The 26,083-nt window shown below is 41.2% G+C and overlaps 2 protein-coding genes across 3 annotated transcripts in view; one reads left to right on the plus strand and one right to left on the minus strand.

The window, feature by feature from the left end:
* The window catches only part of CFAP43 (cilia and flagella associated protein 43), a 45,122-nt gene that overhangs the window by 8,869 nt on the left and 10,170 nt on the right, over positions 1-26,083 (minus strand). For both annotated transcript variants that reach the window (XM_083616525.1, XM_083616526.1), the window contains exons 9-27: positions 24,867-24,998; positions 23,200-23,316; positions 21,086-21,166; positions 20,425-20,573; positions 19,692-19,795; positions 18,394-18,534; positions 17,220-17,389; positions 15,647-15,799; positions 13,341-13,471; positions 12,483-12,654; positions 10,871-10,969; positions 9,531-9,608; positions 6,957-7,082; positions 6,358-6,462; positions 4,858-4,974; positions 3,283-3,489; positions 1,960-2,166; positions 1,357-1,446; positions 1,175-1,255 (exon numbers count right to left, since the gene is read on the minus strand). In XM_083616525.1, the coding sequence (XP_083472651.1) occupies positions 1,175-1,255; positions 1,357-1,446; positions 1,960-2,166; positions 3,283-3,489; positions 4,858-4,974; positions 6,358-6,462; positions 6,957-7,082; positions 9,531-9,608; positions 10,871-10,969; positions 12,483-12,654; positions 13,341-13,471; positions 15,647-15,799; positions 17,220-17,389; positions 18,394-18,534; positions 19,692-19,795; positions 20,425-20,573; positions 21,086-21,166; positions 23,200-23,316; positions 24,867-24,998 (2,460 nt within the window). The remainder of the gene's footprint in view (positions 1-1,174; positions 1,256-1,356; positions 1,447-1,959; positions 2,167-3,282; positions 3,490-4,857; positions 4,975-6,357; positions 6,463-6,956; positions 7,083-9,530; positions 9,609-10,870; positions 10,970-12,482; positions 12,655-13,340; positions 13,472-15,646; positions 15,800-17,219; positions 17,390-18,393; positions 18,535-19,691; positions 19,796-20,424; positions 20,574-21,085; positions 21,167-23,199; positions 23,317-24,866; positions 24,999-26,083) is intronic.
* Positions 1-26,083, plus strand: part of CFAP58 (cilia and flagella associated protein 58) — a 168,665-nt gene that overhangs the window by 2,147 nt on the left and 140,435 nt on the right. The gene's annotated exons all lie outside the window — the stretch shown is intronic.

Genomic DNA, 26,083 nt, shown 5'->3' on the forward strand with positions numbered 1-26,083 from the left:
CTTTGCTTCAGGATGAGAACAGAAATCATGCTCTGGTGGCACGGCAGCAGCAGGAGGCCCCATTAGCTAAAGTGGTGCTTCAGGTTAAGAACAGTTTCAGGTTAAGTACGGACCTCCGGAACGAATTAAATACTTAACCCAAGGTACCACTGTAATGCTTAAAGGATGTATACCTTGAATTTCAGAATGTTACTTTCTGGTGACACTCAATATCATGATGGAAATAATCAATGAACTGCTGCTGTGTAGGCCTGAGGTTTGCACAGTTCCTCTCCACTATACTGAACCCTCAAGGAGACTGAAACCTGCTTCTTTTAATTTTAAACTAACAACACTCTCCCACGAGTGTGAACTCGGGGACCTGTGGTTAGATTATACTAGAATTTGAGGGGGGAAACCAAGGTTTTGAAACCTCACTTGGTTTGTTCTCACCATAGTTTAAATGAACCACAGTTTCCCAGGTTCAGGTGTCACAGGGAATTTTGGTTGGTTTGTGGTCAAAAGTGGAAGCATTTTGCCTCTTCAAAGTCATTTTGAATGTTATCAAGACTACCCATGTTCAAGTTCACATGTTACACCAACATATCTGTTTTCCTGTATAAGTATGGGAATGTGAAATTTGGGGTCCTTGATCTATTGTTAGTTGCATGCCATGGAGGTTATTGTTCTGCCCTTAGGTACACTTTGATTACTTGGGGGAAAGACAACTGGGGATGCCTTGTGCATCCAGTTATAGGAAAAACTTGCCTTATTGCTGCTACCTGAAGTGAAAGGGGCTTTTTCCCCACCCAGAGTCTGAGTCTGGACACAAGTGACATTTCATTACCAAAGACATGGGTGGAGAGTTCTTGGGGCATATTGAGTGGAGTTAATCCACTATCATGCCACGGGGGGAAGCCCAGCCATAGAGTCGTCACTACCTCTCCAATCTATTTTTATTGTTTACTTTCTTACAATTACGTCCCACCTTTTTCAGTCTTAGAACCCAAGGCAGCATGATATACGTTTAGTTCCATGGTGGCCACCTATCTAAGCACTGCTTAGCTTCAGGGCTGAATGATATCAGTTTCCTAGAACAAGTGTTTGAGGTCTCTCTTTATGAGACTAATGCTATATTTATTTGTTGTCATGTGAAGTCTTGCTTTAGCTACAAATCGATAAAAACAGGACTCACCATCTTTAAAATATCTTCCTTTTTTATTTCAAGGACTCCATTCATCATGTCCATAAGGCCACGCTCTCTTGCATTGTCCTCCTGAAAGCGAGAACAAAGTAAGACGTAACGATGTAGAAATGGAGTATGAGATGAGAGAAGTGAAAAGTGTAGAAAATAAAGCCCTGTTGTCACCAAACTACCTGAGCAGCAAGACGTCGTTTATAGTGAACTCTAGACATAATTTTCTCTTTTGCTTTCTGCAACGGGGTCAAGTACTTTTCCACTTTGATCTGTGAAGACAAAACGTTCAGATTCAGCTTTTTCAGCAAGTAGGCTGTCTGAGAATTCACAGTCCCCGCCCTACCTGCTAAATACCAGTCATTTCCTTAGCATCCCTGCTTGACAACAATACTGGACTCTCTCATGGCCTTGTAGAGTCTATTCCCTAAAATATCCACATTCTACAGTAAGGGGTACATCTTCAAGGTCATAATGTTGAAACAGAACCTCAAGCCCTGTTGGGATTGACTACACACTGAGTAGCCTATTGGGCAGCCCCACCCATCTGTCCAAGCAGCCTGCTGGGGAAGCTCAGGATCCAGCCTGCATCTGGACCCTGTTCCCCACCCCTGCACTCAAGCAAGTAACCCCATCTGCCTGCCCGGGAATACTAGGGCCGAAGCATATGCCATGACAAATGTCACCAGGTGTGTTCAATCCTCTTTGAAGGGATGCAGCTCCTCAGGTTACTCGTGCACTTTTAGTGTTCAAGGCAAGAAAGATCTGAATTTTATATACTCGACCTCCGAGTCCAGAATGATCAGTGCTTGATCTGGCTTCTCTTTCTCGGAAAGAACTGGCACCCAAATTTCTTCTTGGAGCTCCAGCTGCATCAGGATCTCTGCGATTCTAACGTTTCTTTCTTGAACACGTGCAATTTCTAGGTCTTTCATTCGGATGACTGCATCAAACTCCTTATTGAAATGACTCTTCACATTGTAAATGATGTTCTGAAATAACAGGTAAGAAGATGGCAGCAATACTGCAAAAGGTATGTGGCAAAATTCTAAACCACATAATGAAACCTGTAGACTAGTCCCCACAATGACAGCTACTTCCGGGAGCAGCTACTTCTGGGTTAGCAGAGCTCAGAACCTGAAGCGTTTGTAACCAGAAGTGTTTGTAACCAGAGGTACCACTGTAATACACACTCAAAAGCATCGTTTCAGTTTCCTCATTCTGCTTAAAGAAGAGCTTTGTGAAGCTCAAAATCTTGCATAATTCCAACAGAAGTTGTTTCAACAAAGAATGTCAGCTTTGTTTTATACTCTGGAACAAATGTGGTAATAAAATTATTTCCTAACAGCATGCCCACTCAGCCGCTTCAGTCTATGGAACTAGCACTGTTACAGGTGCCACATAATATTTGTTGTACACTTGTAGGCAGCCCCTACACTTTGGAACTCCCTGCCTGTAAATATCAGGCAGGAGCCTTCACTCCACTCAGCCACGAAGCTCACTGGATGACCTTGGGCCAGTCACTGCCTCTCAGCCTATCCTACTGCAAAGGGTTGATGTGGGGATTAATTATGGGGAGGAGGAGAACCATGTATGCACCTTGAGCTCCCTGGAGAAAAGATGGGTTATTAGATAGATAGATAGAGCACATTCAAATGCCACATAACTTTAAGCTGACAAGGGATTTCATATTTACTGACTTTCAAAGGATACTATACTATCCTTTGAATAGAATCCTAGAACTACATAGCTAGAGGACAATCTTCTTCAGTCCTTGTATCAAAGATGGACTCTCCTTAATCAATATTATTAACTGACTTAAAATATCATTTGGATTCTAGCATGTTCCGAGCAATTAACAGGTTCCAAGCAAAATTTGTGATAATGGGGCAGCCACATTTGTTGCTTATGTGGCCTGCATTCTGTCATTCCCTTTTATAAAAAAGAGAGTATAAAAAGCAAGTAAATGAAGGATCAAAATTCCAAAGAAATAAGATAGTATGAACAGTTTTGCAGCAAAAACCCCTATCCCATCAGAGGACACTGAAGAGCAGTTTTGACTAGATATAGTTAATGAAACAATAAGCAAACACCTATGAAAAAGTTACCCGTAGCAATAGAATTTGATTAATCTTCTCCTCTCGAGTGTGCACTTCTAGCTGGTGGTATAAAGTTGATGTATTTCCACCATAAAGTGAACTGAGGCTCCCCACCAGAGCATCTACTTTTTCTTCTTCCTGCTTCTCCCCTTCCTCTGTCTTTTCCCCTTCAATGACTGAAGGTTGAGATTCAAATTCAACGATTTGCCTTCGAAGCTAGATATGTATAAAACAACACAGCAGCTTAGAACAATTGAAGACATGGTGCCAAAATCATATGGATCCTACAGAACACATATCCGAGAATTTGGCATGAAACAATTCCAATTTTTCAGATTAAAATATACATATATGCAAGGTGAGCGCCTGAAAACAAAATGAACAGGGCATCGCCTGAAGGCACATGGCAAGCAAACATTTTGAAGCAAAGCATGTCTGGGTCTGGTCAGTGCTTGGATGGGGGATTCCCTGGAGCCTCTTTTGAGTCTCATGGAAAAAAGAAAGGATGCCAATAATAGAATAAAGAAACAATGTTTGTGGAAATCTGATTAGTTTACATAGCTCAGGAGTATTTGACAAGCTTACTTCATTAGATGCATGCCTCAGATTACAGGTGTTTGCTACTAGCCTCAGTTGTCTAATTTAGAGTTCTTCGTGTTTGGAGATGGGAAAAGCAGAAATACAGGAAGGGCATAATGAAGAGGAATTCTGGAGATGAACAGTGAATCCTTAATAATAGTATACATTACTCCTTTGGCCTCAAACAGAAATGACATTTCTCATTCAACAACTCTTTGCACAAATTTTCAGAAAGTAAATGGGAGCTGCAGGGGACCCTGATCTGAATTAGGGCTGTAGGATGGAGGAGATCTATTTTAACCTTTTGGCCCCAGTTCCACAGTTCTGACCTGCATACCCTCAGCCCCAACTGATATTTAATTTGGAGGAAAGCTCTCATGCACAAAGGAGTTGCCAGGGGAGCGGTGGAGGGAGGGAGGGATTCTGATCAGGACCAAGGTCCTACTCTCTTCCATCCCACTGTTTTGATCCAAAGTGGCCCCCACCACAGATGCTACTCGTGCAATTAATGAGTAACATGAAATCTGTTTTGGCCCTAAAAGTTTAATGGAAACCTCTCAAATGAAAAAGGCAGGAATTCAAGGAGCTAAACTCTGACAAAAGTAGTTTATTTAATAGTCAGGGCAGCAGTAATCTCAGGGCAACTACCCTGAACTCATGGGAATACTGACTTCTGTACTCCATGTTATATGTTTCCAAGAAGTTCGAGTATTTTAACATGAATTGCTATGTTTCATATGTACTGTTCATAGGAGTTTTCTGTCTGTATTGCTCAGACACATAGTAGATGCAATTGTTTTAAATTCATGGTTAAGGATATAGAGCTAATGAGGGAGTATTTCTAAGAGCAAAATTCTAAATTATGAGGTGTAAGGTTTATAATGAACAATATCACTTCATTCAGCATGGGAAACCTCTAAGAGGATGGCCTTGAACATTAGGGTTATTATATAATCTTAACATGTGGATGGGGATTTATTTTTGGTAGCGGTAAAGAGATTCTACCTTTAGATCTATTGATTCAATCTTCTTTAAATAACAAACTCTCTCCAACATGTACTGTTCTTCCGGACTCTGTTCTTTCATTGGGTAATTCTGAACTTCGCAGGATGAGTGGAAGGCCTTTTGGGTAGAGAAGGGGGAAATAAAGATTCTGTGTGTGTGTGAGATTCTTTCATGTTACTTCAAGAAAATTTTCAACACTGACATGTGCAATCTCTGTCCATTCATTTGAAAATTTACACCAACAATACAAACGTCAGCTCCTGCCAATTGTAACAAAATTAAGATTTCAAAGTCATAACCTGCTAATATGGAGAAGCCTTACACAGGAAGATGGGAAGTTATCATATTGAGTCAGACCATTGGTCCCCCTATCAGTGTTGTCTACTCTGGCAGCATCTCTCCAGGTTTGTCAGGATACTTCCCTAGCCCCACCTAGCGATAGTAGGGATTGAACCTGGGATTTTCTCATTCAACAACTATGGGCTGTTGGGACTGGGAGACTTCCCACAATTTGACCAGACAAACTAAGAGATTGCATAATTCATTTTTCACCAAGGCCCTGGAGCTTTTCTTGGCTGCCCTGTTCTCTAGATCCTTAAAAAAAATCTCCCCTTTGATCAGTTCTGTCTGAGATATGATTAGTATCTCTGGCCTGAAAAAAAACCCACGTATGAATTTTTAAGTCAATATGATACAATGCAACTAATATTTTGGCTGTGTTTGCACAGCCTGCTAAACTACAATTTAGTGCAATGTGAATGAGCAGGAACAAGCCAAAGCAAGCCCCCTCTTCATGTATGGAGAGGAGGAGTTTGGCAGCTTTTGCTTCTGTCATGTCATTTGGACTCAGAACTGAGTCTAGTTCTCTCCTAATTAGCATAGTTTTCAAATTTGTTATTATTCATTCATTTATTTTTTAAACTCCTACTATGTTTATTCTGATTTCTCTTTTTTATATAAATTTTACTTATCATTTCCCATTTTACATCAAATTCCAATACCCCATTTCGATCTCCCTCGCCCCCTTTCTGCAGTTGCTTAAATTCATGTCTTAACTGCATCTCCTAATTTACACCTAATTATTAATTATCCCATACATTCAAAATTGGTTTTATCTCACTGCACATCTTTACATTAATCCTGCTAATGATTGTATCTGTTCACAATAATTTTTAAAATATTCAATAAATGATTTCCAGTCTAAATTAAAGACTCTGTTATCTTGATTTCTTATTCTTCGGGTGAGTTTCGCCATTTCTGCATATTCCAATAGTTTTTGTTGCCATTCTTTTACTATTAATATTTTATTGAGTTTTGTCCACGAGATCTTCTGGCTCATGGGACAATATCCTGCATGTACACTTATGTGGGAGTAAGCATCATTGAAAGCAAAGGGCCTTAATTCAAGTAGCCATGTATAGAATTGCTGTGTTAATTACTTTACTTCAGTACTTTAATTACAACAGGACCAAGCTGAAAGAAAAAGTCAATAGATGTTACCTTAACTGAACGCCCTTTAACCGACATGGTATCCCAACACTCTTCTTTGATGATCTCACGTAAATAGCAGTTGGCCAGATTTTCCATCTCTATATCCTTCTTTACCTTTTTTTATAATAGAAAAAACAAATGAGAAGGATACAAATTCCACTAGGTTACATGAAAATCATATATATATTAGAATGTGCTAAGCAAACTTACAGGAGGACTAAGTAGGAAAGGGCTGGTTTGCACCACCCTGACCCCTGCTCCCTGCCTGGCCTGATCTCCTAGCCAGCAAGAGCTGGGTGTGCTGTTTGCCAGTGTCAGTCTGTTTGTCCTGTTAAGATAACTGCCTGCAGATAAGAATGTGTGCTGATTTTTGTGGGTTTTGTCTGATTGGTGGTGGAGTGGATACAGCTGGCCACCTGCCAAGTTTGGTTCTCCCAGGGTAGGGGGATAAGGATCTGGCCCATCAACCAGAAAAGGTTCCCCACCCCTGCCTTCGGTAACTTTAAAAGCTTCGGCCAGCATTTGGTGTTCCTGTGTACTATTTCTTTACTTTGTCCCCAATGTTTCTTTCTCTTCTGCAGCAATCTTTCCCCACAAGTTCACCTTACCCTTGCCACTTCTGCTTCACTATGCACTTGCTGTCTGTCTTGTTCTTCTATGTCCAGATTGAATTCGTATTGCTCCAGCATCTCATTTTTTGGTACCATTGCATTTTCAAACATCATATCCTGAATCTGTTTTTTTAAATGATAAAGTATTAGTGAGGGAGGCTCAAAATGTGTTTGTAAAAAGTGAAGGTGCAACGTGCTTGTCCAAACATACAGCGGACATGGATGAGAAAGCCAAACAGCCTTTGAGTGGTTCCACTTTGGGAAGTATTTGGGAAGTCTGCGTCTCCATGTTTTAATATCAGCAAATATCTATCTACTTATGAAACTGTAGGAGGTACATAGTGCATTTAAAGTTTGGAATGATTCAGACACTGCTCCTTCTCCATGCAAGTGTTGGAAAAGCAACCCCAAGAGCTATCAGACAAATTCTGCAGCTAGAACCCATAAAACACAGACTTGATCAGCATTGTTAAGTGCTGCCGGTCCTGCTGTGTAGACTTACACTGGTGCAAATACAGTGGTACTCCGATTTTGAACACCTTGGTTTTCGAATATTTCGGTTTTTGAATGCCGAAAACCTGGAAGTAAATGCTTTGGTTTTTGAATGTGCCTTGGAAGTCGAACATGCCACACAGCTTCCATATTGAGTTTTCTGTATTGAGGCTTCCGTATTGAGTTTTCAGTTTTTGGACGTTGCGGAACTCAAACGGTCTTCTGGAACAGATTATGTTCGAAAACCAAGGTACCACTGTACACTGTTAATGGGATAACTGAAAAGTTCATCCTCTTTGCCTAATTGTTCTGGAATATCTCAATAAGGAAATGCGCTGATCGTATTTTTGTTTCTTTGGGATCTATGTGACTGTCAGGATCTGGCAGGCTGCCGGCTCCGATAATCAGCACGCAATAGTTGTATTTACAAGAAGATTTATTGTATACAGCCATTAACCTCAGAGCCGCTCACACTAGCGACCGTCCATCAAGATGAAGCTGAGGCATCTGAGCTCAAATTGCGCCTTCAACAGGAAACACAAAAGCGCCCCCCTCTTCTTCTTCGATTGATGCCTTTCCTTGACTATTGTTCTTCTGTGAGCCCTGGGACTCTCAGGGTTATCTCCCACCTCTTCCTCTGACAAAGAGTTTCCCCTCCCCTGTCAGGTGACTAACGGCTGCTCATCAGACAACTGGCCTCCGTCCAGCCTGCTCTCATTGTACTGATAAAGTAGCCTCTCCTCCTTCTGAGAAGGGGGGCTGTAATCCACTGCCTTCAGTTGGCTGAGAAAGAGGCAAGTCTCTTTCTTACTCTTCTGACTGACTATCACCCCACTCAGACTGCTCATCTTGACTGTGGGAAGTCATGTCCATGACAGTGACTTACAGCCTCTGTAAGTTCTCCAGGGTTTATTGCATTGCATTGACTCCAATATGTGGCATTTGGCTCTGCTCTTACTTGCAGCTTGGACACTCACCCATATGCCTCCCGTGATCTTATTATTGGGCATTACACTCCCTTTTGAGAAGACAACATTCCCTTTTGAAGACAACCACTGCCATCTCTAACGTCTAAGGGCAAAATGGCTCCATGATGTGGTGCTCCCTAATGGAGGCCATAACATGTGAGAATTGCTTATCTCCTGGAATGGTTCTGTCAAACAAAGATTCTCCACAATGGTCCTAGTTATGTTCACTAGTATAAATAATCAGGCCAGCATGCAAACAGGCCTGAACACAACAGCCCTCTCTGACTTGTGCTTCCCAGCAGCTGGTATTCAGAGGCACATCACCACCAAAAGTGAAGGATATTGTTGCTCTCATCACACTTTCCTGCTATAAAACACCCTGGAGAACTGCAGTCATTAAAATAAGCGACAGAAACAATTGTAATAATAAAATATATCAAATAATAAAAAGTAGAGCAGCAGAACACAGGATACTGGCATAAAGAAACTCCACATGAGCATGCCAGTCTATGTGGTAATCAACACTTGCACATAGCAGCAACCAAATGGAAACATTTACAGTGGCATCCAGTTACCTACTGTAATAAAATCAGCCTTAAAGAGAACACATCAAAACTGTTATCTAATCTCATGAAAGCAGAAGGAAACCCAAATGCAAGACAGTTGGAATAAGCATCTGACTCCAGCCAAAAGTGTCCTCTCCACTTTTGGAGAGTGGCAACCTCAGCCTAAGTTATTGCTCAGCCTAAGTTATTGCTGCAGGATATGCAAGGCTCGCTTTTTGTATGTTGTGATAAAATGCAGAATAAAGATGCAGGCTTTGAAATTCCTCCCTAAGTGGCACATTAGATGCGGGTCTGCTCTTAAATGCCCTTTATATGCAGCTGCAACTGAGTTTTGACTCTGTGAAAATGACCCATTTGATCTTTTCTGCCCATATTAGCTCCCAGTCATTAGGGGATAATGGTTCCTATTCAGGTTAAGGTTCTCCAGAGAATGGATTTAAAGCTATGTTTAAAAGCCACTATGAAATGGGCAGTGTTATCTATGGCTATGGAAAAGCTAAAGGGCAATGCCCTGAAAATGCTTCTGACAATCTGTCAACACACACCTTTTTGCGTAGCTGTTTAATTCTGATTTTTACTTCTCTTCTCTTTCCATGAAACTTTCTGGATTCCACATTCATAGCCTAGGATGTAATAGAGAGAAGAACAAAGAGAGAGAGAGAGAGAGAGAGAGAGAGAGAGAGAGAGAGGAAAAGATGTTTGTTTATTAATCATTCATTTGATTTGTAACCCATCTTTTTGAATCAGGCAGGGTGAGGCCGCCACTTAAGGCAGCGGAAACCCCCTGCAGGTGCCCTTCCACCTCTGCCAGTGGAGAAGTGATGCTGACATTGGCTTGATTTCGGGTGAGATCTCTCAAAATTGGCACAGCAGGTATAGTGGTGCTGGCAGCAGTGCAGCACTTCCTGTTTTGCTTCAAGCACCCCTGTATTTTTTGATATAGAAAGATCCTCAAGTTGGCTTACATGAAATGTACAATACAAGAACATGAGGGCTGCCTCCCCCACCAAATGACATTGCTCCGGGGGTAGGACTGAGAATTTTTTGGTAATGACCAAGAGCAGAGAAGAAGTAGCCAGGAACAGATGCTATGCCTTGAGGGAGCTGCTAAGTAACTAACAATGTGATTCTAGATATATGAAATAAAGTACAGGTAAGCTCTAATGGAGATTATAATGTGAAAATCTTACTGCCTGTAGTTTCAGTCAAAAAACTTGGCTAGAACAGAAATAAGGACAGGCGCCAGTGGTGAATGATTGGGTGACCAACCAGCAGGTTTGCTTGACAGTAAGTGTCCCAATCACTTGTAATCCTGTGCTATTAATGGTGCAGACTGCAAACTTCCTGAGAGAAGCAAATGAATTTTCTGATACAAAGATCTGGTTCAGACACCACATTCCCATTCCAACAAAACCTGGTTTGTTGGACTGAGAATTTGTTATGAATTTGAGCACCCTCTCCTGCCTTTCCATAATCCTCTCAATTGGGAGCAGACTACATGATTTCCTATGGTATCCAAACTGGGAAACTGTGGCTCAGTTTTGCAGGTTTGGATGTCAAAGCAAACAAACAAATCAGGAAGCTAGGCATGCAAAAGGAAAAGTGACTGGGGAGTAGTGGGCTCTCAAGTTTGTTGCTTCTTCCCGGTTCAGCAAACTATGTTTTTTCAACCAGATTGGTAATGTCTAAACTGGTCTAAAGAGGAATCAAACAGAAATGAAAAGAGGGGCATTGGTACATACATAGCCTAAGCTGCTTGGTTTTCACTCCCAAGCAATTTCTACCAGTTTTTTTGATACTGGGGCAGCTTTAAAAACAGAGCAGCACAACACCAAAACACATTTCAGTTGCCACCGAGACTTTATTGCAGCACTGGACAAATTACCATCTCTGCTTTCTGGTCCAACCACGTCGTCTCTTCAGGTTTTGCTTGAGTCAGAAGAAAGTATTCATCTTGTTCTGTTGTATCAATAAATGATGCCTTCTGCAACGTTATATTAAAAAAGAAAGAAAGACAGGAGCTATTATCAATTTATCTTCAGAATTTTCAGCCACCAAAATGTGTTAGTACTGTATTTTTGATTTCCATTTTATATACTGAATTTTCATTTTAAGATATTTAACATTTGCTCTCTTAATTTTTCTTATAGGATGGGAAAGTGCAAATTTAAATAAATCTGAACAAATGAAATAATTATTATACTACTTGCTTTGCACAGACTCCCATCAAGATTTGCCAATGCTGGTAGCAGACTACCATGGTTGTTACTATTATCGTATAAAAATGATTGTTTATAGAAACTAATCAGAAAACTAAGTTCACTATTATGCTGGTCTGGGGCCTGCCTAGCCCTACAAACCTTTGCCACTCATCACATTTCCTTGCTTCTAAAGGGATTAGAACTATACTAAGCATTATATTTACTAAAACATCATGACAACAGTAGACGCATAATGCCATGGAGGACAATACCAAGTGGGACTGAATGATGATCCATGGCCTCTATCACTTTTATCTTACCATTCTTTCAAAGAGCTCAGGACACTTATAGTTGGGTTACTGCAAGGAGCCAATATCCTTTGGGTGGCCATGTTGGCCAGTCACAAACTTCTCATAATTAGGACATGCCCCTGCCTCATGGGGTGGGGTTTTATCCTTGATACCATGCTGCACAAAATGAGGTCAGGAACAAATGAACTCTCAGCCAATTCCCTGCAGTTCAGAGCTTCTGAGGGTTGGGGAAAGCATCCAGGGCTCTATTTCCTCTAGCACATTAGACATTATAACTGCATGGAAGGCTCAGAGACGAGCCTCTCCATTGTCCATCTTTAGTTCAGAACCATAGTATGAAGGTAGCCATTTGTTTTGCTTTCTGCTTGTATGCGGGAAATGAAGATCTAAAACATACTGCAGAACCTGCTCATGTTTTGAGCTCCCTCCTCTGTAGCTCCAGTATTGGGAGGAAGCTTCAGGCTTATCTCTGTCAAGAGAACATGGTTGTCACCATAGCAAGGGGGATGAGCAAGAATGTCAAGCCCTGGCTATCTCATTTTGTCTTCCCTAATAGCTTGACAATACAGGTCTGGGTCATCCAGTGAGCTGCCAGTCTTCACTAGTTTTCATCATTCTAATAAGCTGAACAGGAAGATGGTCCTAAAATCTAGTGAAAGAGAATACAAACATACCCAGTTCCCTATGCCCTTTCTGCATGCGCATATATATATATATGTATATGTATATATGTATATATATATATATCTTCATCAATTCTGTGTTTTATTCCTACTAAGCTTAGTTTATGGCAGCTTCACGCAATACCTCCACCAATCACATCACTTTATCCAGAGCATTCATCAGTCATTTTCTCCATACATCCTCTAACAACAGATCGAGGATGCACTGTAACTCATCCACAACTTCCATACATGCACATCACGGATCTATATAGCACCTATGTTTCAAATACCACACTAGTATATTTTAAAAGTCTTAAAACCTGAGAAGAAATGCTATCCAATGATAACTTATATATGGGACTTGATGTCACTGCCCATTCTCGCATGGTCTTTAGGTGTGCATTTCCTTGGAAAATATAGTTGTCGAGTACGTTGCTAAGAAGGTAAGCTCCGAAGTCAGTGGCCTCCTTTGATTTGCGCTCTCCCAGTTTCCTGCAAAAAAGAGAGAGAGAAATTAAACAACTAGGAAATTGCTAAGGTTGTACCACCATAATTAATGGACTGATCAAAAGATTGTTATATCTAAATCCAATGCTTATTTGCTCAAAAATAAATGGTCAGGATAGTAGCCCATGTCAATTAAATTAGAGCCATTCCAGACATCTTTCTTATTGCAATTCATGGTGATTTGTGCTCATGATGGTTATATGCATTCCCACTTTCAATACTGTTTGCACCTGCAGTTTCCATTTCCATTCACTGCATGTTGCTCTACTTCCTCCCAAAATCCTGTAAATTTTTACACCACCAACTTCACAAGTTTTATGCAGGTTTTCTTTTGCTATGGTGCTAGAGTCCCACTCTCCATCGCCACTCAGATAGCAATAATATAGTAACATTGGGAAGCACTGCAGAACACCTAATAAAGCAGGAAAATGTGGGGGAAATCCAGTATACTGTAAATGACACATTAGAAAACACACCTACCAAAAAAAGCAGGAGAGACCCTTAGTTGCCCTTCTTTAGCTGACATAAAACTAGTTGTTTGGGGTCAAATAATAGAGATATAAGTATATAAAAGTATTTAAATTGCTCTGTTGAATAGGAAATGATAGCCTAATGGAATTGCTGAAAGGCTGTTTTATGTCATATACAGGCATTCTTCAGCTTATACATACTTCCATTTCAGACAAACAAGTGCACCGTCCTGCATGCCATTTACAAGAATATGTTGGCCATCCAGTGAGAATGCCAAAGATCTGATTCCCTGTCCATGATACGAATGGCAGTATTCACGAGTCAGAACCTCCTTAAGCAGGAAGAGAGAAAAAATACCACTGTTACCTGATAGTCAAGGAATTCCTTCTAGAGAGAGGGACATTGAGTTTCCGCAGCCTGCTTTTATTCTCTTAACTATGGTGAAGAGATTGGGCTGGTAGACTCTGGGATACAGCTCTCTCTGAGCATCTCACATATCAATGAAAAGTAACTAGGAAAGAATCTAAAACAGATGTTTTTTATGCTATTTGGTTTAATTTTTTTTATATACAGTACATCAATACAACAGAGACAGTACATAGACCCCCAATGATCCAATTAAGTTTGTGGAGAAGATATATTTTAGAAGATTAGGATAAAGTAATTTTTCGATGCCTTGGATACTGATGAAAGATGCAGCACATGAATTAATGTAGGGTATTATTTTCCCTTTTCTTCCCCTTCCTCTTATCCATTCTAGTTTTCCTCTGCCACTACACCCCAGTTATATCAGTATGTTTAATGTTGTTTGCATTTTGTTCTCATTTAAAAAAAAATTAAAGCTTATTTTTAAAACAAGAGAGATTGGAAACATTATGTCAGTACTAGACCAGTTTATTTAATTGTTGTAATCTGTACCCCATCAGACCAAAGAGTTTTGGAAGGATTACAACAGAGAAATAAATGCATCTAAAACACATTCTGCAGCCATGTCCATTTTAATAGGTATGTGGTTCACTATATTCACGTTTAAATGAGAAAAGCTGAATATTAATTTAGAGACAAAGGCCATGATTTAGAGCGTCACATGCACATGAGTTTCTCACTGATGGCTGTGGCAGATGAAGCTCTGAAAGTGCAGGAAACACTTCACTCTTTCATACCTGGAAAGAAGTAAGATCCTAGCTCTGTACAGGCATTATTCTGTGTTTTAACACTGTGTAGGGGATTTTGCACACCAGCCCCATCTTCAATGTCTGTGCATGTTGGTGAGACCCATGCCATCCACAAACTTCTCAAATTTCACAAGAAAGCTTGAAGGAGGGCTCACAGAATGCTCAGCTGAATGTGCTTAAAAGCCTGTTTGCGACCAGGAACCCTGATAACATTGGGGTTCTGATTGTAGGGAAGCTGAAAACCCAAACTGACCTTTATGCTCAACATGGGATTAGGTAGGCATGTGGGGGGGCTTACGCAAGTTATTCAGAGTTAGAATAATACCAAAAAAGGCCTCCAATTCCAGCAGATTGCAAGTTATGCATATTTACCATGACAATCTTAATTATGATTAAGGGTTATATCTGCACCATGTTTAATGCTAATTGGAATTTGAAGGAGGTCTGCAAACCCTGGTTAAGAGGGAACCTGATTCTCATTAACTAGGTTGAAACTGATAAATATAGGCCCTTGTCATGGTTAAGGTTATCAGAAATGTTTTGGGGAATTCATGCATGACAAGGGAGGAGCCGGGACAAAAGCACACCATCTCATGGTTAGCTCCTAGTTTCTTAAGCATGGTTCAATGTGGTTCAGGGTGGTTCTTCAGCAAAACCATGACAGAGTTCCATAGCTCAACAATGACTTATAGCTTCAGGATGAACTTGAAGAACATCAGCTGAACTCAAAGGCCAATCTGCACCCACTGATAAGGACCTATAAAGCTCTGACAACAGTCAACTTAAGTCTGTACAACGTGCCATTGGAGAAGCTGCTGAACTCATGCATCCTCCTTTCTCCCATCTGCCATCTTCAGAACTCCTATCTTAGGTTATGTCACCTGCCTCCAGTCCTTTGTGTTCTGGTCTGCCTGAACCAGAGCCAAAACACAAAGATTTGCATGCCATGGGTAAGACCCAATCCTGCATTAAGCTAAATTAAGTTGTACCCAAATAATAGAAATGTGAATAAACAGTAACACTATGCACAAATTTTAATGTGAGCATGTTGTTCTGTTATAAAGACTGCTTCGTTTGTAAACAGATCACTGAATGAAAGGGGGGAAAGTGGTATTTTATTTTTAACTGAGACCAGTGAGATAAAATGCATAGATATTCTTTTGTCAACAGTCTGCTATTAGTAGCACTAATAGTGTTACTGGAGGGGTTAAAATTGGAATAATACGTGCATGAAAGATTAAGCTGCATAGATTATTTTATTAGTTAGCTTAAGCACCTATGAAATACTTCTGACAAGCAAAGGTTAATGGGAGCCACACTATGACAAATACCAGATTTGAAACATCATGGATAAATAAGAGGCCACTCTCTGAAGCTGAAGCTAACCACTTGCCATGCGCTGACAATTCCAGGAAACCCCGTCCAAACTGTTTGCTTGGGGTCGTCTTCTCTGCAAATATGACTGGCTGGTCTTTCCAGGTTATCTGTGAATCAAACAGGTAACATTACATAGCAGATGTGATTGTGGTAGTATTCAAGAATGCTCATGTAAAATAGCTAAGAAAACAAAAGAAAATAAGAGGATGGACAATTTTTAAGACTTAAGACAGGGCTACGTTAAATCTTTATGGGGGCTGCTGTTTGTAGTAGGTTTTACTGCCAACCCTACATGTAGTTCTCTTGGGCAGAAACCAAGTCGCTTCTGTATTTCATACAACTCACCAGTACTAAATGTAAAGCAGAAATTGGAGCTGCTCTCCAGGACGTTACAGTCTTGCTGGCCCCGTGAAGTTCTTGTGAGTACCAGGTTCCCTAGATGCTCAGTGTCAACCCAATAGACCCCACTACAGCTCTTGGCTTTGCCAACAGAGCCTTGGAAGCATGGCAGGAAATCTCCTATCTACTATGCGAATGCCAATCAGGGACTGAGACTGCCAGGCCCTGGCATGTGCCAGTGATGTCATCAGTGCTTGGAATTAAATAGATTGATTTAATGAAGTTTCCTAAATTAGTTAAAGAAATCTCTGAACTATGCCTGAAAGTATTTCCCGTAATTGCAGGTGAACTGAATGAAAATTAAATTCATTTTGGTGTAGGATGCTGAACAATTTCTAGCTCATCTTCAAGTTCATTCTCCCTTGATGCACAGCCTTAAGTTACTTCCAACTTGATTATTTTATACTTCACCACAGCAGCTTGCAACGTTCTGAATGTTGAGGAAAATTACTGAGGACCGACTGGATGAACTTGAACTGTGAAATCAACATGAAGGAACTACTTCATTTTGTATATGAAAGATCATGAACTGGAACTAGTTCCTTTTTGGACATGTTATTAAACTTGGATCACTTCCTGGTGGTGAGCAAGATCCATCTCCAGCCAAAGAGATGGATAGCACAAAGCAGAAAGTGTGGCCTCAAATCAACACTTCTGCAACAGCCATACCTGAACTTTGTGAATGCTTCTCCGATACCGTCGAACAAGCACTGGCACTGAAGCAAGGAAGAACTACATCAAAGAGGCAACCTACAACACAGCTATGTCCTCTTTTAGCAAAAAAGCACAGCAGACTGGTTTGAGGCCAGCATCAAAGACACAGAGATTGTTACTGATGCAAAGCACGAGGCTCCTGTGAACTACAAGTGCGCATCCTGCAAGAAGATGGTAGATGCACTGAGAAAGCCACACATAGTTACTTATCTAGGATAAAGTGTCAGATTTGGGAAACTGGGGAGTCCATAAGGAAAATGGGAATAGGAGTTAAACCCTCTTTCTACTGCTGTAGGGCCCAGATTGTTAGGCTGTGAATTCTAAGAGCTTAAATAAATGGAAATGCAGTTAACAAATTTCACATCTAGGTTGACTGCCTTAAGTCACCTCATTTATTGTGCAATAGGATCATACCTTTGCCGTAAGATGGTATTTGCAGATGAAAGGTGCCTGGCTAGCATAGCCAAACACTGTGCTGTCCTTCCGCTTGACCACAGAACTTAGAGCATATTCTAGTTCATACCCACGGGTCTGAATGACACTTTCTTTCAACTGCCCTCTTTCATTGATACACTCATCATTTTCTGCAGAAAAAAAAGATTCATAGTGGGATGGGGAAGAGAGAAAGACGTTACTTCCATGTCAGTAGTTATCTCTCACTAAAAAATAATAATGTAAATAGCACATGATAAGTGTTAAATCTTGTGTAAATAGCATGTGTAAATAGCACATGATAAGTGTTAAATCTCAATCAAATGTGTAGTTATAGCCTGAATCTCTAGAATATCTGTACAAAGGACTCATCCACACTTCTGTTTTCCCCTGCAAAAACCCCATTTACTGCTGAATTGGAACAAACATCAATCAGGCTTTCTCTGGATTGATGTTCGCTCCGATTTAACACTAAAAAGCTGGTTTTCTAGGGGAAAAGGGCAGGACAACAGCTAAACCACTCAGACCCGTGCCTAGAAAGCATGGGACAAACAGAGAACAGCTGGGACCCATGTTTTCTTGGCACTTGACAAGCGGAAGTGTAGACAAGCCCAAAGTGTGCATCCTCACACTTCTCCCTATAAATGAGACACTATGGAGATAAGAAGCAAAGGCTTTCTCCATTTTCTTGCTTTTCGTTCCTGGTTCTACTATGCTAGATTCCCTTCATTCTCTGTGATTACCCTACACAGAGAGAAAGAATTAGAAGTACCCACAACGAAATGTGCAGAGTGGTAGAGCACTCCTGCTTAGCCACATCCCTTCCCAGGATGTTCCATTCCATTCCCACCCTCCCAACTCCAGTTTTCTGTTCCCGCCTCCAGTTAGCCAGCATTTCATGATCACAGAATATTGCAAGTCCTGTTCTCCCTCCCCTCTTTAGAGTCCACCCCAAATAATGCTTGTACTGTTGTGAACCTTGGGGTTCTCATTAGTCTGCTAATACCACCCCCCACCCCCGTGTGTAGATGGTCCATTTTGGCAAGGAAGGGCTCCACACCTGGAGAATAGGTTTGCAGTTAGCATATGTGATTTTTAAAAATGACTAATACAGGACACAACTATAGCAGAACTTCACACGGTATTTCATTTTTACCCAGAACAATCTTTGAAGGAAGATTAAATATCTCCACTCGTGCCCTTTTGATCTCCGGTGGACAAAGGAGTACAATCACTTCAGTTGAATTCTTTTCTACATCATAGACTGAAGTTATATCAAGAATCTCACTGGTCATTGCTAAAGTGAAGAGAAATCAGTATTTCAAGCAAGGTAGAGAATCACAATGATATATTCCTTCTATTGGCGTACAATATATTAGGAGCTCTGGGAAGGTAACACCAAGTAAAGAGGTAGGTAGACTAGCTTTTGAAATTAGGGCCTCTTTGTCTGTGACTATTTCTCTACAGGGAAAAACCTGAGAACATAAGGAAAGCCCTGCTGAATTAGGCGCAAGGCCCATCTATTCAGGCATCCTGTTCTTGCCATAGTCAATTGGATGCCTATGGGAAACCTGCAAGTAGGACCTTACTACAACAGCACACTTCCTACTTCTGATTCCCAGCAACATTGGAAGTAGAAGATAGTCAACTTTATATCACACATATACACATAAAAACCTAGTCCCAATTGAAGGCACTCTTAATCACTTGTAATTTGTTACACAACTTAAGCATATTGCAAACTGCAGCTTGGAAGGTGGACAAACCAGAATTAGAAAGCTGGTTTAAATCTCTCTTTGCCAGCACCATGACCCTGATCTGAACTGGGGACCTAACAAATGCATTCAGTCTTATAAAAGAATGTAGGAGTTCTGATAACAGTTCTTTTCACCACTTTATTATTAAAAACTCAAGGAAGCCCATTACAGCTCCTTTGTGCAAGGGTGCTATGCGTAAAGTTAGGCTTGCTCACTCCAAAAACAAATCAACGTGATAGATACACCAGGTCACAATGAGTGGGTATCTATCAGTTCTATTATAAACCCATTAAAAAAAATTGAGTTGGTCCTCAAAATTCCAATGAACAGAAAGAGCCTTTAGGAAACAGCCCCCCTCCCCCAATTACCTGCCATAGTGTTTTCAGATTTTCTTTTGTAGCTATAGAAGCTATGCAGACACTTATTTATTTTTAAGGAAACTAAAGCAAATATTCACAGGGTGCTAGCAAAAATCCAGTGTCACTGAATTTCCTTTAAATGTGGATAGTACACAGGCCGGATGATATTCTCTCTCAGCCTTAAGACAAACTATTATTTTGAAGTAAAACCTTCAGTTTCTGGAGAGTATCATCTTCTTTAAAAATGCTCAGGAAATAATATCCATTACCATTTGCAAATATTGCAGCTAGCATATGCAGGCAACAAATATCCATGAATTTTGAACGTACTGTATTACCTACGTATCCAAGGACTTGAAATGATTCCATGGGCAGAGCATTTAAAATAAAGATATATCCATTTATTGTTGACGTTATGAGAAACTGACCACTTTGTTCATAGCTTGAGAGGGAAAAGGAACAAATATAGTACATCAAAAATTATTTATTAACTATTTATTTCACTAAAAGTATACATTGCTTGATTGTTAAAAAAAACCCCTCAAAGCTGTTTACAAAAGATAAAACAGTAAATCAAGAAAAAAATATAACCCTACTTTAAAGCATACATAACAGACTAAAGTTACTCCAATTTTCTAAGCATCTGAGTAGGTGTGTATAAACACAATAGCTTTTAGCAGGCACCCGAAATAGTAGAGTGACGGTGCCTACTTGATCTAAATAGGCAGAGTTCCAGAGGATGGGGGCTGCCATGCTTAATTAAGTATTGTTTTTGTCTTGAAATATGGCAACTGATATGGCAGGGAGATGGCGGCATCTGTCACTCCCTCCAGGGGCTGCTGGTGCCCGACCAGGGCCAGATTTAGGTTTGGGGGAGGAGAGGGGCTGGGGAGAGAGAGAGAGAGAAGCTGCCTCCATCGCACGTGTGCAGTCCATCCCACCACTAGGTCTGGGGGAAGGTGAACTGGCCCCCTCCAAAAAAGGTTTGCTGACCCCTTTGTATCCTGTGGGCCCCCTGCTTGTGTTTGAGCCCAGGCAGTCTTTTTTGCTCTGCTTTCTTAATATACTTACTGCAAAAATTGAATAGGATGCTCAGAAATGGAAACTCGGTGAACCACCCTAGGTGTTTCAACGGCAGTAAGATCTATAAAGTAAAGTTGGCCCTTTTTAGTTCCCGCTGTGACACATGAACATGAAAGGCTACAGGCCATTGCAGTGACCTATGGAAAGAACAAATGACAGTGAATTTCACCGTGACAGGATCTTAAGAAACATTTTATGGCAATGACAAGGATTCTTAGTTTTTCAAGTGCAAGTTACTTTTATGGGGTTTCGAAAAAGAATCCTATCAATCACGCATGGATCATTATTAGGACATACTTAGTTAACATAATTCGTCTTGTTTTATTCTTGACACATTTGCATATGAAACAGCTTCAGAAATGTTTTAAAAATTCCATAGAAGTTCAAAAGCATGCTTTGTAAAATAGCAAACAGTGAATCCATATATATAATATCATATTCTTTTTCATTTTTCTCATTAAGTACCATCAGAGTACTCTTGGTTTTTCTATACCAAAAGCTCTATTGGATAGACTGTTTTACTAGGAAAAATAATACTGGTCTCTCTCAAAACTCTAGTTCTCTGCTGGACCAAATGTATTGCTGGCTTGAATAAGACAACAGATAAAATGTCTCATTAATTACATACTCAGATTCTGTTTGTGCATACCAAGGTATGTAGACATAGCTTGCTGACAAAAGCACCATCTTCCAACTGCCAAACATGTACCTCTCCTGATCCTGCTACAGACTACAATATAAGAGGGAAAAACACTGTAAGCAACAATTGAAAATAAATCAGGTTGGTAACTTGACATACTAGCTATGCACACCAGTGTGCTCTATTTGCACTGAACAAGTTTACTTAAGAGCCAACAGATGTAATGGCAGCAATTTTGTATGCTGGATCCAACTTTAAAAGCAAAAGCAAGTTTGCGAGTGAGAAATTCAGAGCTTCCGACCGGGCTCCTGGGATATCTGCCATCAGCACTACTCTCCAGGCACTTTGATCCTATCTGGGACTCTGAAACCTGAAGCTGATGCTACTCTGGCTCTGAAGAGGGAGAAAGTATTTAGTGAGAAGGGCAAGGTGGTGTTAAGCCATAGGAGGAAAGAGGGTTCAGATCCTTGCTTCATGCAACCCATTTGCTTTTAATATCAGATCCTAAACCCCATTTCTATGTTACTAGAGCAGTTCCAAATTTAAACACAAAGATGCGCTATCCAATCTATCTGGTCTCCCCCCCAGGACATTATTATAGACAAAACAAAACAGAGTTCCTAGAGAAAATAAGTAAGTTAGCAATCTGTTGACACTCAAGCTAACACACCTTGTGACTGAGGGCGTACTTGTGGCTACACTATGTCCACATTTTAGTGAGCATTTCTCCTTCTTTGTTTACGGGGCAGTTATGCAACAATGGGCATTCATTTTACATTCATCCTGATTTGCTTGTAGCATGTTTATATGGCTTCCTGTTGGTAATTCATTCGTCCCACCATTTTTAATGCAGTTCCCTATTACTCGCTAAACCACACAAGGCCAGTTTCTTTTGATTTGCTGTGCTAGTATGGCAGACCCCTTTAATCTAGTTGAACTGCACAAACATAACGTTCCCTCTAGTATGCACTTGAATCCCTCTCACAAAACTGTGACAGCCCAGAAGCACCGATTCCAAAAGGGAGTCATGTGAGATTAACTATAAGAGGCCTGACATCTAAAGGTGGTGTTTAAACTACCTACCACTGCAATGGGATGCAACAACTTTGCACCAAGAGTTTCAGTATAAAGAGAGTTGGTGGACTTCAACTCCCATCATCCCTGACCACTTGCCATGCTGTCTGGGAACGACAGGAATTGGAGTCCAGCAAGGTCTGGAGAGCACAGCCCTGCCTACTCCTATGTTTGGCTTACTAGTGAAATGCCTCATCCTCTTTCTTCTCTAGCAGCAGGACTAAAGCAGGTCTCATTAGCACAGCTCCCACTGCATGGCTTATGTACATCGAAATAAAAATGCCAGTTAGTTACAGTGGAACCTTGGTTCTCGAACAGCTTAGTTGACGAACAAATCAGCTCCCGAATACTAAAAACCCAGAAGTGTTCTCATTTTCGAACGTTTTTCGGAAGCCAAACATCCGATGCAGCTGGCGGCTATGGTTTCCGGGGCACCTACGCCAATTGCAAGCCGCACCTTGGTTTTTGAATGTTTCAGGAGTCAAACGGACTTCCAGAATGTATGAAGTTCGACAACCAAGGTTCCACTGTATTTGTTTGTTACAGGTAGTGACCATTTTTGTGCTGGGGTCTCGTTCCCAGCCCCCACGTACATTTGGCAGAGCATGCATAAGCCCACCCTGCCCCATTACACCCCCATTCTGCCCTCTTCTGGGTCCAAAACGACCTATGCATCGGTGATCGCGTGTCAATTCGACAAGCCAAAAACGGTCACTGCCTGTATTTAGTTTTTATTTACAGCCTGCCTTATCCAACTGCTTATAGTGCTTTGTAAAATGAATAGGATAAAAACATCAAAGTAGAAGAATCAATATTGAAATAGGTTTTCGGATCTCATTTGGAATCTTGAATTGTAATAGCCTTCACAAGATGATGGTGCAGCCTTTTCCCAACTGGGTGGCCTCTAGCTATTTTGGAGCACAACTCCTAAAGATAATGGGAGTTGTAGTCCAAAACATCTGGAGGACTGCAAGCTGGCAAAGGTTGTGACAGTGCATTAAAAAACACTGGTTCTCTCTTCTGTTATTTGGAAAATAAGAGTTCCTTACCACACAGTGCTTGTTTCCTGGAACAAGAAACTCAGCTCCTACAAAATGGCTTATACTGGCATCCATTAACCTGATAACATCTTCATTATCATTAGGATTAAAAGCGAAGAGTGATCCCTGTTAAGTGGATATGATAATCTATTATGAGGACAGAAAAAGCATATCCTAAATTCTTTGAGAAAAATGCACCTATCTTTCTCTGTTTTCTTTTTTAGATGTTGAGAAGTAGATTTGAACTCAAATTGACAAACACCAGGTTATATGATTCAATTATTTTATGCATTTCCATAAAGGACTGAAAAACTGGCTGTCACACTAACAACTTGCTTTCTGTAACAACCACATGCAATTTCATTGACATTTGACTACTTTTTTGATCCTGATTTACTGCTAATATGGCAGAGCACAATGAGGAAATGCTGGTAGCTATTTTCTAAGAAGAAGAAAGATAGGTGTAAAGTGCCCAGATTCTGAGATCTTTTTAAACAGCCCTTCTCCAGGTGCCCCTGCCAGGTGAAGTGTAAAAGGTAAAGGTAAAGGACCCCTGATAGTTAAGTCCAGTCTCAGACGACTCTGGGGTTGCGGTGCTCATCTCACTTTACAGGCTGAGGGACCCGGTGTTTGTCCGCAGACAGTTTTTCCGGGTCATGTGGCCAGCATGACTAAGCCGCTTCTGGCACAACAAAACACCGAAACCAGAGCAGCACACGGAAACACCGTTTACCTTGCACTTTTGGGCATGCTTTCGAACTGCTAGGTTGGCAGGAGCTGGGACCGAGCCATGGGAGCTCACCCCGTCGAGGGGATTTGAACCACCGACCTTCTGATTGGCAAGCCCAAAAGGCTCAATGGTTTAGACCACAGCGCCACCCACGTCCCTAGGTGAAGTGTAGTGGGTGGCTATTAAAGGAAGGGACTTTTCAGTGGTGGACTGCCAATATGGTTGTGGAATGCTCAGCCCAGAGAGTCTCAATGGGTGCCCATGATGTTATATTCTCAGTGCCAGGTAAAGCCATCTTACCTTTCCAGGGCTTTGATACAGAGTGGCTAACCTGAGCATCACATTGAGGATTTGCCATCCTTCCAGGGGCCAAATGCCATGTGGATGTGACCAAAGTGAGCATAAGCACACATACCCCATATATTAATCACAAATAAAGCACATGTATACACAAATAGACACACACACCCTGCACACACCATAGATACACACACACACTCACTCAGTGATGGAATGACACATTAGCAGAAAAGCACAGATACATTCAAGCAGGCAGAGAAAGATATACAGAGATGAGCAGATAAGCAAGCAGGCATGCACACATATTCAAGCAAGCAGAGACACACATATACACACACTCAACCATGGGTTTCCCCCCAGCATTTTTGCTCCCAATTACAGAGCTGTGGTAAGTGGTTAAAAATTTATTTTAGATATATGAATTAATCTTCTGAATTTCATACCTCAATCTTCATTTGCATGTTAAGGCAAAGATTAAAATCAGATGCAAAATCAGTATCCAGCACTATTTGATTATTTCCTACAATAGCTGCACTTCTGTTGCGTGTGATAGACCCCAAATTGTACTGATTATGGGCTCACTTTTTAAAATATCCCAATTTAAGGTAGGAACCATTTATTAGCAACTTTGCCTTTCACAATATACCTTTTCTGTTTCTACTAATAAGTAAAAGTAGTCAGGGGAGAAGATAAGATTTGTTATGGGCTCTTCCACTTCCAGACAGTCCTCCATCTGAAAACTGTTGCCTTTGATTTTATATAAACGCACAACGCCATCCTAGGCAAAAACAGACACACACCTTTAAAAGCATGATTAGCAAGACAGCATAGCAACCAACTAGGTGGAATTAAATAGGGACAGTGTTTTCCCAATCCTGTGTTTTCCCGACTGTGTTTTCCCGATAATGTTTTCCTAATTTCCTAATTATTATCTAAATAATACCCTCCCAACACACTATTAGTGAAAATGTACATGTATTTGTCCCTTATGGGAAAACAGCAACTTAGAGAGGGGCAATTTAAACTGGGATCATGGTGCAGGGAGAAAGATTAACCTCTTCCCTCTGTCAGTGCTCTAGCCCCAACCAAATTTGTTTGCCATCCTGTGGCTACTTAAAAAAAAGGAAGTAATAATAATTAAGAGGTATTGGCCTGAATATAAGCCACACCCACAAATAAGCCACACCTTTAAAATTCAAGGTTTATTTGCGGGTGTGGCCCACCTCCCAGCACTATCGACTCCCAGCACTACCTTCCCCACCAGTGCCAAGGGAGGCTTGGGAGCGGCAGGTGGGCTGCGAGCTCCCAGGCTGCTTTGGGGGGGGCACTTTGCAGGCGGCCTCCCCCTTCTTTACGGCAGCTCGCGCATCACTGCCCCACGCTCCCGGGCTGCTCTCTGGAGGAGGGAGCTGTGCTGCTTTGCCGGCGGCCTCCCCCCTTATTTCTGGCAGCTGGGGGAGGCTTGGGAGTGGCAGGTGGGCAGCGTGCCACTGCCCAGCACTCCTGGGCTGCTTCCTGGTATGTGGGGGTGGGGGGGGAGCCATGCGGTAAGGTTGCAAATATAAGCCGCATTTTAACTTTTCACGGCCCAAATTTGAGAAAAAAGTGTGGCTTATATTCGGGCCAATACAGTATATCCACTCACCATCGCCAATGCCTTACGTCAAGTTTGGCTCTTAGGACTTAGGTATAAGCAACAAGTTTCTGTGTTTACATTTGGTGCAACTCCAGGATGGCATATTATGGCAGCAGGTGGGGAATTAGCAGAAGGGTGTGGCTGATGCCTGTGAGTCGGTGTAGCATAGCAGCTAAGTGACTGAGCTACAGATCAAAGTCCCTGATTTGAATATCATCTCCATGTGA

The sequence above is a fragment of the Podarcis filfolensis genome, assembly GCF_964270895.1.
Source record: "Podarcis filfolensis genome assembly, chromosome: 5".
NCBI classification, from domain to species: Eukaryota; Metazoa; Chordata; class Lepidosauria; order Squamata; family Lacertidae; genus Podarcis; species Podarcis filfolensis.